This window comes from Idiotropiscis lumnitzeri, chromosome 4, assembly GCF_059441095.1.
Source record: "Idiotropiscis lumnitzeri isolate Australia: NSW breed Sydney's pygmy pipehorse chromosome 4, RoL_Ilum_1.0, whole genome shotgun sequence".
NCBI lineage: Eukaryota > Metazoa > Chordata > Actinopteri > Syngnathiformes > Syngnathidae > Idiotropiscis > Idiotropiscis lumnitzeri.
Window position 1 is genome coordinate 13,256,333 of NC_142394.1, and position 19,875 is coordinate 13,276,207.

Consider the following 19,875-nt stretch of genomic DNA (forward strand, 5'->3'; position numbering starts at 1 on the left):
TCGTACCTCATCTTAAAATCTAAGATTTTTGTCCTAAATATACAGCACTTGACATCACATTACTTGAGGAAATTTGACAGAAACAAATTTTCTGTCGATTATGTACTTTTTGAAACAATAATTCATTACTCGTAAATATGTGTTCTAACAGGAATACCTCAATGTTCAGCTGCAGGTTTTACCAACATGGACCACACAAGAAGTGCCTGTTTTAAATATCGCTCACCAAAAATGGGACATTGTGATTCCCTTGGTTGAAGAAGAGACCATTTGAAAGTGTAAATACATGACAATTTATAAAAAACTACGTGTTGCATAATGATATTGATCAGTTTCCTACCTTAGTAAATCATTACTAATAATTATTGTGAGAAATATTTAACATAATCTGTCTTCATAATGTCTAATTATTACTAATGACATACAATTACATGTAATTTGAGCAAATGTGTTATTTCAGAAGGGTGCATCAAACCGATAGCCCTTTGCATTAATCAGTGCCAAAGAAATCGCTCTCAGATGGAAAGAAAAATGTGTCAACCCCTCTTAAAGTACAAATTATCCAGGCTGATATCAACACTCGTAATATAAGAAAACATACAAAAGCCACAATGACAAACACCTCATTGGCGGAACTACTGCAATGATCATATGATTCATTTTCAGAGGCTTTTTTTTGTGATTGTGATACGACATGGGGATTAAATGAAAAGCTCTGGATGACCCCGGTTACATTTTGTTCTGCAATGGAATGCTTACAAATGCATGTTGACACTAGGCTGCAGTAGCAACAGAGACACACACGCTTGAGTATAAGAAACAAACAGAGCAAAGCGTGATGAGTTTTGTCTGGGGGCAAAAGTGCGATGTCAGGTTGAGCCCTGTGGACATAAAAAACAGCTGAAAGAAGGTCAGAAAGTGACATTATAAGAAAGAAATTGAAGAATGGTAGACTTTCCTTTTTTTTTTTTTTTTATCAGTGCGGCAATTAATTGGTGAATGCCATTTGAATGATAACGCCTGCTCCTTCCTCCCAGGACATCGATTCACACCTCCTCAGTTCATGGTGCAAGGAACTGATCAATCCTGTTTCCCTCTCCATCTCGCCTTGCTAAATATAACCCCGTTCCCTTTTATCTTTAGCCAGGAAATGAGTCTGGCATTCAATAACTGACTGTAAATTAAACAGACTTTGGTGAAGGACATCTCCAGAAATGATTGATTGATTGATTATATATTTATTTGCTAATGCCCCTGATTGATCCACAGGGAAGGATGAAAGACAATCCAGGGGAATGAGAGAGTGGAGAGGTTGCGTTTTAAACTGAGGAGATGAACGTAAATAGCCTGAGTAGCTATAATGATTTCTACATTGATATGACAGTGAGTGAATGTAACAGATGAACTTGCACTCTGGAAGAGTAAAGAGAAGCAACAACAAGATTCAAATGCCTGCTTGTCTGCAACATTGCAAGCCAGACATCTACAAAACCCTTGCCACACGCACACACACACCCCCACACCCCACCCCCACGCGCACTTGCACACACATGCACAGGCAAGGGCCTGCTTTATCCCACGCGATCGATCCACAGCCCACTCTTCATTAGAAAGACGGATGCAAAGGCAACAGGAATAGTGGGGCATTGTGTGCATGTGTGCGCACATGCATCATCAAAGAATCCGTGTGTGGTTACACCCTCCCTGTGTGTGGGTGTGTGTGTGTGTGTGTGAGAGAGCATCTTGCATCTCCGTGTCGCTGTGCAGGGTGTGTTCAGGTGTCAGCAGCATCTGAGAGCGGATCAGTGTTACTCCACTGCAGTGTGTCCTCGCTGGGTGTTCCTATGGAAACTCTCTTCTTCTTCTGTGTATTATTAGACATTGGAGTGTCATCTGCTCCGAGTAGGAAGACACAGCCTTTGCAAAATCCTCATTAGAAATCTCATCTCGACTCGAGCGCGCACAGGGTGAGGGACCTGATTGTTAGAAAATCTTCTCAGTGTTGCCCATTGTTGTTGATATTATCGCTGTGTTTTTTATTGTTTGTTTCAGGTGGTGTGGTGACAAGAAATGTTTCTAATATGAACTTCTCAGGTACCTGACACAAGGTGAGGAAAATATTACCTTTTCAGGTATGTGAAGCTTTTCACCACAGCAAACGACAAAATTGGTTCATCCTAACCCGCAAAAAAACTTCCCAGATATATGTTGACTACTCCATTCACATTACAGGGTGTGATGTCCAATTCAGATTTTTTGATAAAAAATTTTTTAAAAAAAATATGTCGTCTTTCACGTTTCAAAAACAAATGTGACTTTTAATGTGAACGGAACGCATCGGTCATATGACACGCATGCAAAAAAATCAAAGCACGACGGCGAGTGACGCACAAAATGAAAAAAACAACATCACGTGATTCACGTGACTCCTATTGAACGAGCAGTGAGGCTGGAGGATGTAGAAATATTTTGGGGAACTGAAACAACACTCCTTGATCCCCTCATTTCATGGAGACGCCCACTAACGATGACATTATAACACTTACAAAATGAACCGTTGACGTGGATGAATTCCTCACCACAAACGTCCATTTCATGCTTCATGTTTCAGGTGGGAATAAATCAAAGTCAAATATAAAAGTAACACGGGTACCAGAAAACAACTTTTGACAGATGATTGTCAGTAGTATGGTTCATACTGAAGACGTATTGGATACACATACGAAAGAGGCCTTAATTGTACTGTTCACAATGCATGAAAAAAAAATAAAAATACATGTCGCGTACGGACAAAAAAAAAAAAACTAAACTGACCTGAGTGTGAACATAGCCTCATTCCCCTCAAAAGTGAAGTTGTTTTGAGCAAACTATCAAACAAATGCGGCGTATAGCAAGAACAAAGAATCACAAATAGTCTTCTCGTTTGCAGGAGTGTGCGTGGAATGTCAGTAAATAAAAGCATGTTGTACTTTCTCTCTTTGGAGAATATTTTCTTTCTAAAAACGCACCACATCAAAGAGCCTTGCATTTAAACCCAATACGCCATCTTCCACCATCATACTGATAAAAAATTTCTCTGAAATGGTGCAGAGGTTGGGCCTGAAACTGAAGGTGAAATGTGGTCAAATGATTATTCATATTGAAATGCAGCATAGCTTCTTTTATTGTGCTACTTCAGTAATGTCAAATCCCCTTGAAGCGAGATGAATTGCCTTATGGCCAGGGTCATTTCACGATGTATTATGTTGCCGTTTATTTCCGAGAAATCCAATTTGAAGAAAATGTTGTACTGTAAGTGTGAATGAATTGATTTTCACAACCGTTGTTTATAATGCATCCTTTAATCGTGCATATTTGTACAGCTTAATTTTTGAGCTAGTCCAAGTAGTGAAATATTGAATATAAAACCATGGAAGGTGTTAAAACTTAGGCTATAATAAACGGGGCTAACATCTCCGCGTCATATTTTTCTCAACAATGTGTGTATTTAGGATGGCTGCAAGTGTTCGTGCAGTCCGTGTGAAACTTTTTTTTTTTTCTTTCCGATCCTGCTGCAATTCGTTTGCTTTGTGCTCAATCAATTGTATCATTTTACGAGGTGACAGGGCGAGCATTTCTTTTCTGTAGTTTGAGGTGGTGCAGCGGGCATGATTATGTGAAGTGTTTAAGATCCTACTGACACATAACAAAACACTAATACTGCATTTAGGGTTTGTGAGCGAGGCTTAGAGCGCTGTTAAAAAGGAGGGAAGGTTATACAGTAGGAGTGTAACGAAAAGAGATTTGAATCAGAAAATCCGTTTGGATTTAAACGATATGAATGAGCGCATCGCACCAAACTGAATCGAATCACTCGACTTGAAAATGTACCATCCTCAAATGGTCTTTAACTGCAACGTAGTATACGGTATACACACACAGAGTGTGAGTCACAGACTGACCTCTGGAATGGTAGTCTCCCGCCGAGCTGTTGATGGGCACCTTCTTTACGGCTGAAGAGCGATAGACGATGTGCGTTCTTCCTCCTGCTGCCTCTTCCTCCTCAATCACGCCGTCAGCTCTTTCCGCGGGCTCGATGAAGTACTCGTCTTGCTCGGTCCTGATCATGCCAGCCTAAAAAAAACAGATGAGGTACATTTCACTAATGGATACAACTAATGTCAATTAATTTGAAAGCAACTTCATTTGCATTCCTTGGTGCAGTGATACCTTGACTTGAATCTGTATTGCAAAATATAAAACAGTTTTTATGAAGCATCATTACGCCCGAATCACACACAGCTCTGCCTAATGAGTAACATCTGAAGTCCGGAGTCAATGCGTTAAGGTAATCTGTTTACCATGCGATTATTTCAGTGTTAGCATGACCTCCATGCTCCTTTTGAGTGTTTTCATTTTGAACTCGTGATTTTATCCTTGTCAATAAACAGCATAAAGCACATCAGTGATTTTCATTCAAGCAGTGGGATATCTGAAGCCAAAATAATCTAATTCCACAATCAAGTGACAGTTGGAATTATTTATAGAGATGACAACTCCACATTTTCTTGCTATCCAACACAACAACCATTAATGTGCCTCCCACATACTGTATATAAAAATAGCAAAACACAAAAGTAACCAAATCTCCTCTGTTGGATTTTATTTTGTACCTTCTAAATGGATTGGCCCGTGAATTTATTGGAAATAAGTGACTACGTTTTCATGTAGTCATTAACCCTTTCAAAACCCGAATATTAGCAATATTCGGGTTTGGAAACCCTGGTTTACTCCTTTTCTAACCCGGATTTTTGGCCATATAAACATGTATCAGAATACCTCCATTGAAAGGAACATTGGTTTGTGTTCTCTAATAGTGACGTCTACCTATTCCAGTTGATCAGAATTACTATGGATACGGGAGTAAACGGGTAATCCCAAATGTTTTGGAAACTGGAGTGTGTTGTTCCCAAAATCATAAACAATCGTCATGATCACACCAACATTATTTCCCTGCTTTGTTTAAATACCACTTCAAAGCAGCTAATTGGATAATCCGACCCAAAAATGGGCACTCATACAGACATCATTTCCCCTCCCGTGGATGATGTGTGATCAAGACTGCGAGTAACACGGAAGGAGAACTGAGAGGGATAGTGGGTGTGCTGTTGTTGTTGAGGCGCTCATGTTGTGTAGCAGCTGCTTTCTGTGTCAGTGTGACCGACGCGACAAAAAGGTGATATTACAGCCTGTTGCAACACTGATATGCTACGCAGACGCACAAAGGGCTGACTGGATTACTATCATGGACCATAGATTAGATCATTCCGAAATGACAGTGGGATTTGAGATACAAATTTCATATATTTTGTGATCGCGCTTGTGGCCAAATGAATGGAAATGTGCTGAATCCGTTCCAGCCCCCCTGCCCTCTAATTATAACAACTAAAAACATTGTGAAGTGTATTTTGATGAGGACATATATTGCGCTTTACAAAACTATACAGTAATAGCATAATTAAACGCAAATAAATACATAAATAAAACCGTTTTTGTCTCACTGCATCAACTTTTCAACTCTTCTCAGCTCATCAGTGCCACACTAACTGTACTTGTTCAGAACGGAAGATTTAAACAAAACAAAACAAAAATAAAACGGCACATACAGTAGATGCAACCGGACTGACAGGCTTAAAGCAATGTGTTTGTTTTGAATACATAAAGTCATTTCAGCTTTCTTTCAATGTACAGTAAAGGTAATTCTCTTTGTTTTATGTTTAGTTTTACAGTAAACGTCAACTGGTAGTGGCAAAAAACACCTTGAGGTAAAATTGCTCAATATTTGCTGAAGTGCTACTTAATGTGAAGTGAGTTGAATTGAGTTTACTGCCACCATATTGTGTATAAAATATAGGATATAGTATCAAAGGGCTGGCAGACAAAATTCCAGAAAGTCAGAAAATTGAACAAAAGTGTGGCAATCTCCAAGATCTCTTCAACTGTATCTTTTGTTTGTTTGGAGATGCTCCCTAAAATAAAAAAAAAAACTTATTTTCCAGCTTTACTATTGTCGTAACAGCAGGGTCCTGTTATTTGGTAACTGAACTTACAACATCTTACTGCATTTCAATCACTGACACGTTAAAAGTCAGAAATAGTCTTTTACTTTGGGGAGGAAGCAGCAGTGATCCCAAGTGAGACCCTGCAGAGGCCCGAGTGACACCTGACGTGTGAAATGGTCAAATCAGGAGATGAGACTGTCTCTCTCCCATTCTGCACCAGCTAATCCTGCACATCTGTCTTAAAAACACACACGCATGAATTGTGCACAAACTCTCACTGACTGGCTCAAACTGGGATAGAAACTGTGGGAATATGAACACACTTCAAGAATTATACAAGCATAATGTTGAAAATGAGTTTCGATAATACGCAGAGTGAAATTGAACATTTTGCTTTATTGCGTGTGCCTGGCTAAGACAATTGGTAATCACCAAGGCAACGTTCTGCCGGAGATGAGAGCCATGAGGGACAAGGCACAATGACAAGGCTTTGGAGTGGAACTTTAAGAAAGAAAGCCATAAATAAACGGAAAGAGCAGAAAAACAACATTAGGATTTTTACTTCCATTCTGAGCGCTGAAACTTTCAGATATTGCATAAGAGCGTGTAATAAAAAGATTGCAAAGGTTTTTGCAATGCATTCATTTATGCTTAAAAGACCTGAGAAATAGATTCAAATAAAAACTCCAAACGTTAAAACCTCATAATGTCATCAAAGTGAAAGGGAGTGATTTTGAAAATAAAACTCATGCTCTGAAAATATTTTTTTTCTTGCTTATTGTATTTATTTCTCCAAGTTAAAGTGACAGGCAATCTTGGTTAGTGCAGATAAATGACAAATTGCGAGGTGGAATAAATTATTGGCTTGATAAAAGTAGATTCCTGAATAGTTGAAGCCAAAACCTTACTTGAGAATATATTAAAGCCACCCAAAAAATTGTTCAGTTGTGCAATAATTGTAATTTATCACTTCCTTTGTGAAATCCTAAACATTTCTTATATAAGAAGGTTCTTTCTATTCACTTAACACAGTTTTTTTTCTTCCCATTCTGTCTTTCTCTTTATAAGCCTGAGGCTCCGGTGGCAAAACCACATCAACTAGCCATTGACCTGTCATCTCACTCGCTCCCTCCCTCGCACTCGTTTCATCCCTGCATCTCCCCAAAGCGGTGGTGCGGCATTCCGATCGGAGCTGATAGATCTTAGATGGTGCATGCGTTGCCAACCCAGAATACCAAGCAGTGCAGAGAGAAGCGTTGTGTCAAAGAAAAAAGATGACATGTGGGACAGCGATGTCGCTGGATCGATCTGAACCAGCACAGTGGCGAGGAGTGTGGTGGGGGGAGGGGGGGGGGGGTTTGCAGGTGGGCGGGTCACAGGGAGGGTAACATGTGAATGGACATGTCCTTTGAAAAGCTCAAGTCAACACAGTTTCAAAGCGTCGGCACACAAATCCACAATGAACATCTTCTCCTTGTGCTCCTCCAGGGGATTACATGTCGGCTTGTCCAAATGTGAGATCCAGGAAAACTCAGCATGAACGGCATGTACCAACACAAGATGGTTTATTGAAAGAGCCACTTGAGTGTTGTGGCAACAAAAAGCTGGAACATTAAGTATAAGTGGATGTCATAGGTTAGCTCCGCCGCACACAAAGAGAGGGCAGTTTGACGACGAATGGAAATGTTAACTTGATTGTTAAATAAGCACATTATTTATTACTAAATCTGAAAGCTTAATGGGATCATCCAGCTGGGATGGTCCATTTCTCACTACCAAGGTCAGTTTATGGATTTTTTTTTTTTATCAGGAAAATGAAATTGAAAATGTTGCATTTTCAATTTTACCAATTTGGCAAAATCAGTAAATAATAAACACCTTTAAAACCGCCCGGGAGATCAATCGGCCCCAAAATGTATGTGGCCTCTGACAATATCAGAACGATTACCCTTTTCATGGCTGACTTAAAAGAAAATAAGCAAATGAGCAGCTTACATGCATGTCATGTCTTTTCTTTGATAGTAGATTTCCAAGTGTCTTAATTTGTTTGGAGGATGTATATATTAGATTTTAATATATGAGCGTTAGCTTGATTTACTTTTTTGCTATGGCCACCTCTAGGGGGAGGGGGGGGCGCTGCACCACTCATCCGAAAATGAGGCATCAAACTCAGCCACACTCAACTGTTGAGTTGACCTCCTCGCTGAAGCTTAGGTGCTCAAATTTTTCAAAGTCTATCCATCCAGCCATCCATTTCATGCTGGATTTTTCAAAGTCCAATTTGGAAGCGCAACAACCGGGATTGTCGTGGAGCAGGCGTGGGCAAACTACGGCCCGTAGGCCACATGTGCTGCGTTAAACGTTTTAATCCGGGCCGTCAAACTTGGAAAAAATTAAATGAATAAACCTTGTTAATGTTTTATTTTCTAAATACTGTGGTTTTTCAAAGACATATATATTGTTGTAATGCTTTAATTCACTTTCATTTCAAATTGAATGTATTTTTTTTCTCCGATGAGGTGAGGTTACCAACGCGCTCCATCCATCTGCTCCTGGTCCGACCCTTCTGTCAAATTTTAGAACCCATTGTGGCCCGCCAATCAAAAAGTTTGCCCACCCCTGTTGTGGAGATTGCTTACTGACATTGACGCTCTCGCTCCGTGTTTTTAGCGAGCGGAAATCTTTCAAAACCGACCTCTGGGGCTTGTTGAGGACCTGTTTATACGAAACTGACACCAGCTCGCCCCGTGACGCGAGCCACATCTCTGCCTGGACAGAATTAGCAATTTCTCTTGCTACAGCAGGAGAATTGGCGGGGCTCTTCGATGCCTGCAACACAGAGGTCCATGTCTGGATGGTAAGAAGATAGTTTTGTTCTGCTAACCTTGTCTGTTTAGTGGTAAAGTGCTAATTGCTGTACTTTTGTTAGCCACGGGAGCTAGCAGGAGCTAACATCCACGACTGGCTGCCTGTCTATAGCTTATGGAGACAAAACTTTCGCATAGCTAAAAGACCCTTGTCCACTTCAACCTGTAAATGATGTCATGTAAACCGCAAACCTCCAATCGAACTAGTAGTGGTGTATCCTGCATTCTGAATATACATCACAGTACTCGGGCTTGAAATTATGAAAGAAGTAACTTGAACCATGTGGAAGTGTCCTGGGGGGCACAGCGAGCGGATGTTGCGGTGACGATCAAAGTGACACCCTGTTGGGGGTCCTTCAGTGAGTCTACCTTGCGCGTGCGTATGTGTGTGCGTGTGTGTGTGCATGTGCATGTGTGTGTCTCCTACATGCAATAATCCTCCATTTCACTCACCCATTCAGTCATAAGAAAATCAGTCCCTTACAGAAATAAGGCTGCAGTGAAAAATCAGAAGCAATTCAAAGAGGCAGATTAAGGACAGACGTCACTGAAAATATCAGCTTTTGTTTCACACAATAACCCTTCGACCCACTGCTGTACTCAGACATTTACATTTTGTGCTGACACAAAACAGATTTTTAGAAACGGTTCCATTAAGCCAGTCCTTCTCAACTAGCGGATCGGACCCTCCCGAGGGGGCCCGGTGCGATGCCCGTTGTTTCTTTAGACAGCAAAACGAGCTGAGACTGAATCAGCTGTGCTTCTGCGAGGATGCAAGAGGTTAAACAACTAAAGATGTTTTCTTGTCGTCAACCACAATGTGATTAAAGTCTGCTGAAAGTTGATTAATCGATGACCGTCATCTGAATCAGTGAATTTTTTTTCCAGCTTAGCACAGCAACCCCCAATTATTATTTTTTTGCACCACAGAACCTGTTTGATGTAGACATATTTCAATCAAACAGTCCAGGAACAAATAAAAACAATCGATTAAAAATACACTCGTCGTTGTAATCATTATGAGCAGTGCATGTTTTTCTCTTCAATGAGCAAGCTGGCTTCATCTTGTTTTCCGTGTTGTTAATTCTAGCCTGACTCCAAAAAAATATGCTTTTCTCTGTTTCTCTTCTTTGCTTTTCTTGTAATGGAGGACGCACTTGCATTTTTTCCAAGCGACCAAGCTCCTGGTGTCATTTTAGGAAAAAAACTCGCAGCAAGTGTTAAGAAACAGTGTTGTAAAGCGACACGGGTGTCATAATGTTGCACACGCAAGACAAAGATGCCGTTTTACTTGCACTTACTTTGCAACAAAATGAGACGAATGCCAAAAACATGTCTTCCAGCTTTAAAGGTCAATGCGGAGTAGTAAAGTTGACACATTGACTACTCGATTGATTGGTTTGAGGGCTCCTGGATGCACCAAAGTGACGCAGACCCTTTGTTATTGGGTGAGGATAGTTGATCTTTTATAGATGAATTGAAAATGAAATATTTTAAGACGTACAGGTATTTTGCACGTATGCATATATTTTGTCCATATTTAAAATATATTTTTTATCATGCATCTGATTAGGAAGTGCGTGGCCGCCCCATTTGCACTGATGAAATATTGTGTACACTATCCATGTAATAACATCTGTCATTGCCATGGCAACCCTTGAATACCCATATTAGTGGTCTTAAACATTGTAGAACTCTCAAATATCTGGACAGAGACGTGTAAAAAAAAAAAAAAAGGCTGGGGTGTTTAATCAGAATCAAAACACATCTCGTTTGTCTACTATTTATCATTGCCAGTTTTTTATCAATAACAGTGCCTTAAAAGTAAATTGAAATTTACAATTTGGGAGCAAAAATAAAACCATAGTTCCTCACTGCGACTTGAGGACAGATTGATTATGTAACACTAAATAATGGATCTCCATAGAGCAAGCAAAGTGATTAGAATTAGAAATAAACTGTAAACGTGTGAAAAGAGAAGCTTTTTCATCATTTCGACGCACATACTTAAACACACTAATATGTAAGGTTATGTATGTGCGGGTGTGTGTGTGTGTGATGTGTGTGTTTACGGGTTGGGGGTGGAAGCCAGATGCCAGTATGATTTAAGCCATAGAGGACTTAGCGACCCAACCCTGTCATCTTGCTCCACTCATTACATAGAGTGGTCTCTAAAATGGTCACACACATCGAGTCAGAAAACACCCACACACGCTCACACGCAAGCCATTCCCGGTCACTCCTCCGTTTCCGCTTTCTCCACCTCATTTGCAAATTGTTCGTCTAATGACCTAAATTTTTGATCACAGAATGAGCGAGAGTGAGAGCGAGCGAGAGATGGGGAGCTGGAGTGAGGGTCATTTAAGGTTTTGGACAGCATGGTCTCTCGGCCATTCACACTAACTCTCAGCGAGCCCCTTGAAGAGTGATTACGTGTTCAACGGTAGGAGGTGAGTGAGACCTGAACACAGGGCCAGCGATCCACTTGAAGGCCTTGCTTATCTCCTAGAACATCTTAAAGAGCCCCCACTCCACCGCGCCACGGTCAGATTTTCTATCACTTGATTCCAAAAGGCACACAAACCCGTTATTACGCCATCTTCTAAATTCTCCCCTTCAGGAGATGAAAGGTTTTCTTCTTTTCCTCATGCATGTTGCATACAGAGTTATATAAATTCAGAGGGGACTTACTTTTTCAAGAATAGCAGTAATAAGCCAGACCTGTTGAGCCCAAACCACATGAGCCATAGAAAATTTGGTTCAGGGGGGCGAGTGTGTTGACACAGGCAGCTAAGAACTGACAGCCTGGCAGATCAAGCAGTAGTGCCTGACACACACACACACACACACCCCCACACACGCATATTGTTGCCTCCTTCCTAATACTCCGTGTCACTCATCAGGACAGACGCTTTCCACCTCTTTCCGTCCAAGTAAAGTCTATGTCAGTCGTCAGCAGGGAAGTTTGAAAGAAAGCCGTGTGAACACGAGCACCAAGTGAAGGAAGTGTTGGTATTGAAAAGGATCGATAAGCATCATCACTTCCCAATCAGAGACAAGAATAGAGGATGACCGGGAGGCACAATCGAGTCATTTCAACCAATTGAGAGCGAAAGTAGCAAATCAAGATAATTTACTCCGTCGTCAGATCACTGTCTGCTGTGATAAATCCTTCTCCATTCTAATTGCTCTTATTGCCTCATCCTCTCAAATATTGTCTTGCAACCAAACAGAAAGCAAGTAGCGAATGGTACGAGCAGGTGAGCACACAGCGTAGCAGGATTCACATCAGCATTAAAAACAGTAACAGCACTAGAAATGTCATATTTTGCCTATTTTTTTTATACTCTTCATAGAAAAAAAATGTCGATGTAGAATCTTAGTCATTTTAATTCACAGCGGTTCAATCAAGGCAGCTTGACTCTTTGGTTGTTGAATCCGGTTCACCTCTGATCAAGCTGGTCTGAAGTAACGAAAATGTTTGGATTTAATTTTTGTAGATCAGTAAAAAAAAACGGCTTTCTGTAGCCGATAATTTGGCACTCCAGAATCCAACAATCCCTCAATTGTGTTGAGAAACAGTTAGGATATATTTGAAAAATGAACACAATCTGGTTGCTGCACGTGTATCGACTTTGTTTCTTTGGGGTTATACTGTGCAGGTCGGATTATACGAGAATGTCTGTACCTTGTACAGAGGCTGCCAAGTTGGGAGGTGATAAATCATAAAGCTAATGTACGCTTGGATGGAATTCACTCGGGCACTGAGGCAAATAGCATTCCAGTCAGGTACTGGCTTGTGGATGCTTGATGATATTGAGATAGGGTTCACATTTAGGCCTCCCTGACAAAAAAAAAAAAAAAACCTCAGAACAGGACATGGGACAGGACACATTCATATGATGCACTTGACTGACAGATGGAACAATGGAAGGTTGAATAGATGGATGAATGGAAAGATAGATAGATAGAGCTGCATATAGTACCAGCCAAGTATCCATCATCCTACAAACTCCGCCTCGGGATTGCGTGTGTGTGTACCCATATTTTATTTGGTGCAGATTTGCTACGCGCAGTCTTACATCTTGATAAATGACCCCGATTAGAGGCGTCTGACCGCTCCATGATTGCAGTGGAACAGCTGCTCTGCGAGCAGTGTTGTCCAAAGCAGTCCGTGATTAATACAACTGCTCACTAAATGAATTTCAAACGCACCGCAGGCCTGAGATCTGCCAGCATTGAACAATTACAAAACTGCACCTGTATCTCCCGGTTGGATGAAGAAAGATCCTTGTTAACACATTTGTCCGCCATCTGGTTGTCATTTCACCCACTTGACTGTCTATTCTTTTTCAGTTTTGAAAGTGAAAAGTTGTAAATCCCACAACAATAATTGGTTTGGAATGTACATGAAAGGTTAGTGTAACTCAGCAAAATAATAAAATCCTCAACACAATTTTACCACTCGGTGCTAAAATATGCATGCACCACACCTTGCATCCTCCATGTGTGTCCCCACTCTGATATTGTCACCCATTGACACACACACACACACACACACGTACACACAAAGTGCACACATCCATCCTCATCCCCATCTACAGTGTCTCTCAATATCTCCCCATCTATTATACCTGTAACCTAGCAACAGAGCGCCGAGAAGACCCTCCCCTACCTGCTCACTATACTGATTGCTGGGTGGGAAAGCTAATGGCTTTGTCTCAGGGCAGTAACAGGAACCAACTGGGACTTGCCCCGTGCTCAGCACTCTTTTGACCCGAAGGAACCGGTGCACATGACTCTCATAGGACCACAGCCAGAGCTTAAACTGTACAAATGGGCTCACTTACCTGTTGCAGAACCGGAAGGAAGGAAGTTACATGTGGAAACAATTCAGACGGATATAGGTGTGTCTCACAAAATTAGAAAATATGATTTATTTTATTAGTTCTATTCAAAAAGGCACATTCTTTATATAGGATCATTATATAGCCTCGCTTCACACAGAGGCAAACATTTCAAGATCATATTTCCTGTTTATCATCTGTATCATCAACACTGCTGTTGGGCATGATGTGAAAGACAAAATCACAAGTAATCATTTTGCATCAAAAGCACATACATTCAACGTATGAAGCTAGACTTCAGTTGACACAGAACGACCTAAAGGTCCAAATAAGGGGCCGAGTGCATGGGGGGAAAAATGTCCATTTACGTCATTCTGGATAGAACTACTTAAAGGGGCCAGCCAAATAATGTCCTTTTATTCGTCAGGAAATTAAGAAAATTATTTTGCAAACGCCTTAATACCTGAAAGACTAAACACATTAACCATTGACATTTTCTAGTAAGTCATACTCGCAAAGTATATCACAACACAAACAAACCAAAAAAAAAAAAAAACACAGTCATTGTTTTCAAGCTGCAATACCAGGGATTCCACTGCATGAGCGTGCGTGTTTAAGTGTGTGAAAAGCGAGTGTTGATACAGTCTAATCGCACAGAGTGAGGCGTTGATTCTGGTGCACCTCTTTAATTATGTGATTGCAGGTTTCACATGGTCCAAACCCTGCAGGCGATTTATTGTCTGTAATTGCTACTTAACCATATTAAACCCAGTATTATTGGTAATGCAATTTGTGAGGTCAATTTTCATAATCGATTTTACATGGCTGAATATGCATAATGCATGCATGTAAAGTCATGAAGGATGTCTGTGGCAAGCTTAAAACTATTCAAATATGGGTTAGCAAAATCGTTTATTTTCATTGTCATTATTTTGAGAGTTTTTAATAACATTAAATTCATATCTGTCATAAAAGTATTAAGAGAAGTTGGCTGCTGTATCATGAAATTCAATAAGACGGAACTAAAATGAAATTGCTCTTTCCTTGAAGGACATCCGACAGACACATAGTGGCACGTTGCAAAGCGACACTGTCTTATGTTTTATGGGTGTTGTTAGAAGACTGCAGAAAGTGTATAAGTGCTTTTACAGTACATTAGCATCTGCTCTGGCACAGAAAATTGATTCTTGGTTCTATGGTTATTGTCACACTTTTTGGTTGTCACTTGTGGGGCCGGGGTTACTTGGAAGTCAAACAGTATGCATGTTCTGTATCTCTATCTTCATCCATTTTCAAGCCAGCCACCTTTGTCAGCTGACTTTGAGCAGGGTTGCGCACTAACTTTTGCACCGGTGCGACCTTGCGAGTCTTCCGGAGCTGCGATTTGAGCGAAGCCACTGGGGGGCGACACCGAGACATTTCCAGGCCTGTAGGAAGTGACTGGGTAGAGAGGTCTGCCAGGTCTGTCTGGTGGGAAGACGAGCAAGAGGAAGACGAGAGACCGGGGAAGAGGCAGAATGTGTGTGGGAGAGAAAAACACTAAACAGAAGGTGAGGCGAGACAAGTGAGTGGGGGAGGGGGGAGGCATGAGACTGAGATGTACTCACAAGTAGTTGCGCGTGTATACGCGCGTGTGTGTGGCTTCTTGCATAAGTGCAGGTGTCAGCAGGTGCATGGAAGTGCTAACACGAAGTGCTGCATTGGTACCTGTGTGTGCGTGTGTGTTTTGTGCCTTGGGACAACACTGCTCCCTCATTACTCAACTGTTTCCTCCAGTCCAGCACTAATGAGGAGCCTCACCGTCACCGTGCTAATCAAGGTCAAGCCTAGGCCAACCCACACAGAAGCGGGCCCTCGCCCCGACACACACCTTTGCCCACTTTGCTCAACCAACATTTCAAATCAATATTTGCTTTGAGAACCAGAAAGGGTGACAATCATGAGTGAAATCGGGCAGGATTCCGCATGATGTGGGTGTGCCGTTTTCACCTCTTCTCCCCACCTCAGGAATCAGCATGCAGGTAGAGATGAGCAAGAGACAAAGGAGCATAAAGATGGGCGGATTAGAAAGGGGGAGAGTGTGTGATATACCGAGAGAAACGGGATGGGAGGAGGGAGCCAAAGAGGAGGAGGAGTAATTAAATTAAAAGAGCACAAGACTTAGCTCTCTAGTCTCATCCCTCAAGACATGCCTGACACCGCTACAGCTAGCTAATGTCATAGCAACAAGGGGAAGGAAAGTCCAGTGGGTGCAGTGGGGGAAGCAAAGTCCAGTAATAGAAGGTTCGTGAGGAAGATGGAGGACATCAGGGAAGTATAGGGATGAAACGGAGTGATCAACACAGAAACGTCAAGCTAGGAGTGATGGGAACATAAACATCGTGGAGGAAAGGAAGTGAAGAAGGAAGAGGAAGTCTGAGGACGAATGAAAGGCCAGACCATCACGTTTTGCCTTCATCGTCTCTCGCCCGAGATGCTCCTCTTGTACCTGTGTTTACCATTGTCTCGGTGGCTAATTACCCTTTCTGAATAATTCACAAGTGTATCAATAATTCAACTTTAATTAGCTCAGACACAACAGACGGACTTGGAACTCACTTTGAAATAGATGAAACGATTGTTAAAACTAAGCCAAACATATGTTATCAGAACACTATAAAAAAAAACTTGCAACTATAACTTAACAGGGAAGGACTTCTCTGCTTACTAGCACCATATTAGCTGTCAATTCTAGCAAAAATTCAAAAGGACGATCATTCAGGTCACTTTGTCCTAACATCAGGTTTGCTGGCAACTAAGGCCTGTCCTTGCTGACTTTGCATGAAAGGCAGAGTACACCCTGGACCGGTTGCCAGTCTATCACAGGTCACATAGCGATAGAGAGAAAGCTAGTTAGCATGTTGTGCTAATAGTAATTCATTTCCGAGCAGCCTTGAATCTTGTGTACGTTCTCAAGGTGTTGTCGTTTCAGTATGACTCATCAGGTTAAATGGACAAGCGGGACTTCTAAATGGTTTAATCCTCTCACGCACTTCCACATGCCCATACACACACCGTGAATGACTCAAACAAAATACCACCCATCAACATGTTTGTTTAAGTCGGCTCACTAATCTTTGTCTTATGGCACATTTTACGGTGTCCTGCTTTTTGGAGCCTCTGTGTTTCCCTACAGGGCTTGGGCGGATCCCTCTCATCGCCCTCCTGATCCGGCGCACCTGCAGCTCATCACTGACAATCATCCAGCAGATAAAAGCTCAGTGCAGCAAAGAGTCAGGCGCCAGATTATCCTGCGTCAACTGCGGTACGCAGGCTCCCACCTGCGTTTATGCAACCCTGCTCAAGTGAACTACTGCCAACTGACTCAATTTCCTGTTTCTCTCTTGTCCCGTCTACAGTCCCTCCTGCCCGTCTGCCCAAGCCCCGCGTTAACACCTGGAACCTCCTGAAGCTGCATCGTCCTCTCACCTGGCCTGCCTTCCACTGGACCCCCCCGCCTGTAACAACCTTCTCCACAATGAATCCCTATTCTTTGCCACTGCTGACTCCGTTGCTCTTGGGTCCACTTTTCACCTCCACGGCTTCAACACAGCCGTAACACATTTCTTTACAAGTCTGTAAGTCACGTGTCAGCCCAAATGGAGGGGATGCCGATAAAATATGCGTCTGGATCGATTGGTTCAGAATGAGCTTCAAGTGACGGCTCGGACCTTGAGGTTCTCCTGATTGAATTTCATTTTTTTGTGTGTTAAAGGGAAGGAAAGACTATTTAAATTAGTGATGTCAAGTGATTATTAAACTAATTAATCACAAAAAAAAAATCCCTGATTAATTGTGATTAATCACATTATTTTATGAAGTTTGTAACAGATATTTACTTAAATAATATCTTTGAAGTAACGCAAAATCACCAAATATGGAGTATATTTAATTCAAAGATTGTTGAACTTTCACTGTCCACTTCATTATGTTCTCTGACACTCTCCAATACATGCCAAAAGCTGCATCCACGACCAAGATCATGCCCAGCTTTGATACTCATAAATGTATCGCTATGTTAAATTTTAAGTTACATTGTTACATTAAATGCATCTGAAACTGTGTAAAAGAGACATAGAAAGAAAAGAAAACATCTTATAGTTGTCATTTATATGAACTAGTATGGGGACTGAAGTTATTTGGGTGAAGTGAAAGAAGGATAAAAGGAAAGAAGCAGAAGCAGCAGGTTAGCACTAATGGTCAATGACATGTTAGCGCTGTGGCTAGGCTTAGCGCAGGCGCCTAAACTGTTGAAATATTTACGCGGCACGCAGAATGAGAGATTCATTCACTTCAACTAAGCTGAAAGAGAGAGCTGTTCCACTTTCCTACCTCTTCCCTGCACTGAGGTACTGCACATACAGTTCAAATGGACAGCGCCACATGAATTATGTGCACGTGCCACTTTTTGGTTTTATTTATTCATTTTGGCCCCAACATGTTGGACTTTTTCCTCCATTTGTTTAGACGCAGGGTTGAAATTAAGTGAGGAAAATGCACAGACAAACTTTTTGGGGTCATTTACCAGATTAAAAAAGTTTTCAAAACCTTTTATTCCTGTCCAATATTATTTTTATGAATTATGACAGAGACAATGACGGAAGGCTGCCCACGACGGGCAAAATATGGTAACGTGCTCTGATAAATTCAGTGCTTTGCTCAAATTGTGGACATTAAAAAAGTGTATATTCACGTAAACTTTATCGTGGTTCATTCGTTAACCACTTTATCTCAGATTTTTAATATCACATCCGAACATTCATCTTAAGAACAACTTTCTTGTATTATCAGTTATTTGAAAGTTTATAATTGCTGTATCATTTACGCGCGTGTCAGCTTTGCAGTAAAATAAACTAATCGTCAAATAACCAACTTGAAACAGTCTATTACTTGAAAGTTTGTGCGAGCAAAAGTGTTCTTTTTATTTCCACAAATGGATGTTGTACTTCCATTGCTCGACAGTAATAGCTTGAGAACAGGCGCCGAGGACTGCATTAAAAGTCTCTTTTAATAAGTCTAAATGTGATTAAAGTACGTGGGAGGGGTATCTATTTTAAAACAGACGAGGTTTTTATAAGGGCTTTCTATATTGTGTAGTCCCTGTGATAAATCTAAAAGGGGTTCACTCTAGTGTTACCTTGCGATCTATTGTTACAAGCTGATGAAAATATTCACAGCTTGTAAAATCATGGGAAACCATCAGAAAAAAAAAGCTCATCCCCCGAAAATGATGTCTATTTAACACATTAAACAATACATTGTGAGACCGTGTAATGATATTCAGTATATATTTACATTTCTGATCTTAATTGTTGTTTTAGCCACAACAGCTGAAGCATCATTATTCTGCTTTGTTGTTGTTTTTTCCATTCCATCTTTTTTTTTTTTTTTTTTTGCAAATGGAGACATTAAATATACCTCTTCGAGATGACAAGACAGATACGTTTTTATTTTAACCAAGTGCTCCTCACAGCTGGTTCGACAAAATTAAAATGTTGCAATTAGGCCATTGCAGTCATGACATTGCCGAGGGTTTTTCCTTCATTCTTGTTGTGATTGTTATTGTTAAAGTTATTATCACTTTCATGTCATTAAGTAGTTAACATTTTATGGTTTGAAATTTGCGTTCTAATTGGTCTGTCAAAGCACTTTGTAAAGACGTGTTTTTTAAACATGAGATATTATTTTGATTATTTCTGAATGTTCAGAACAAGCAATTGGAGGAGTTATGTGTCTTGTTCAAGGACGCCCTGAGCTTGAAAGTGCCCCTGTCCACATGCCCGTCGTTCACAGGCTCCATTTTTAACCACTCGTCTAATGCTGGCCCTCCGCGCCTGAGATGCGGTTTAAGCCTCGTGTGTGCGGATATGTCAGCGTCTGTGAGTTAGCCGGCGTGAACCGCCGTCTCTCAAGCACTTGTCAGCTCGAAAAGACGAGGGTCAAACCAACACACACCTGACCCGGGGAAGGCTAACTCAACTTCCTGCTGCCATGACAACTGAAAACAAACAGAAATGAAAACATGCTGTATTTTTCATAATGGCAGCTGAGTGTGTCTCTCGCTCTCCCCTTCTTCTTTCC

General features: G+C 41.2%; 2 protein-coding genes across 6 annotated transcripts in view; one reads left to right on the plus strand and one right to left on the minus strand.

Moving 5' to 3' along the window:
* LOC148338190 (uncharacterized) overlaps positions 1 to 17,507 on the plus strand; it is an 87,204-nt gene extending 69,697 nt beyond the window's left edge. Inside the window, exons 3-7 of one of the 4 annotated variants that reach the window (XM_088292859.1) lie at positions 1,879 to 1,967; positions 2,053 to 2,108; positions 8,712 to 8,898; positions 16,912 to 17,059; positions 17,154 to 17,507. In XM_088292859.1, coding sequence (XP_088148985.1) covers positions 8,896 to 8,898; positions 16,912 to 17,059; positions 17,154 to 17,353 — 351 coding nt within the window. In that variant the 5' untranslated portion in view covers positions 1,879 to 1,967; positions 2,053 to 2,108; positions 8,712 to 8,895 and the 3' untranslated portion in view covers positions 17,354 to 17,507. Of the gene's footprint in view, positions 1 to 1,865; positions 1,968 to 2,052; positions 2,109 to 8,711; positions 8,899 to 12,355; positions 17,060 to 17,153 lie in introns of those variants that run through there. The other 3 variants (XM_088292860.1, XM_088292861.1, XM_088292857.1) reach the window with 3 other exon arrangements.
* Positions 1 to 19,875, minus strand: part of LOC148338192 (A disintegrin and metalloproteinase with thrombospondin motifs 2-like) — a 104,912-nt gene that overhangs the window by 58,142 nt on the left and 26,895 nt on the right. For both annotated transcript variants that reach the window (XM_088292855.1, XM_088292856.1), the window contains exon 3: positions 3,942 to 4,113. In XM_088292855.1, the coding sequence (XP_088148981.1) occupies positions 3,942 to 4,113 (172 nt within the window). The remainder of the gene's footprint in view (positions 1 to 3,941; positions 4,114 to 19,875) is intronic.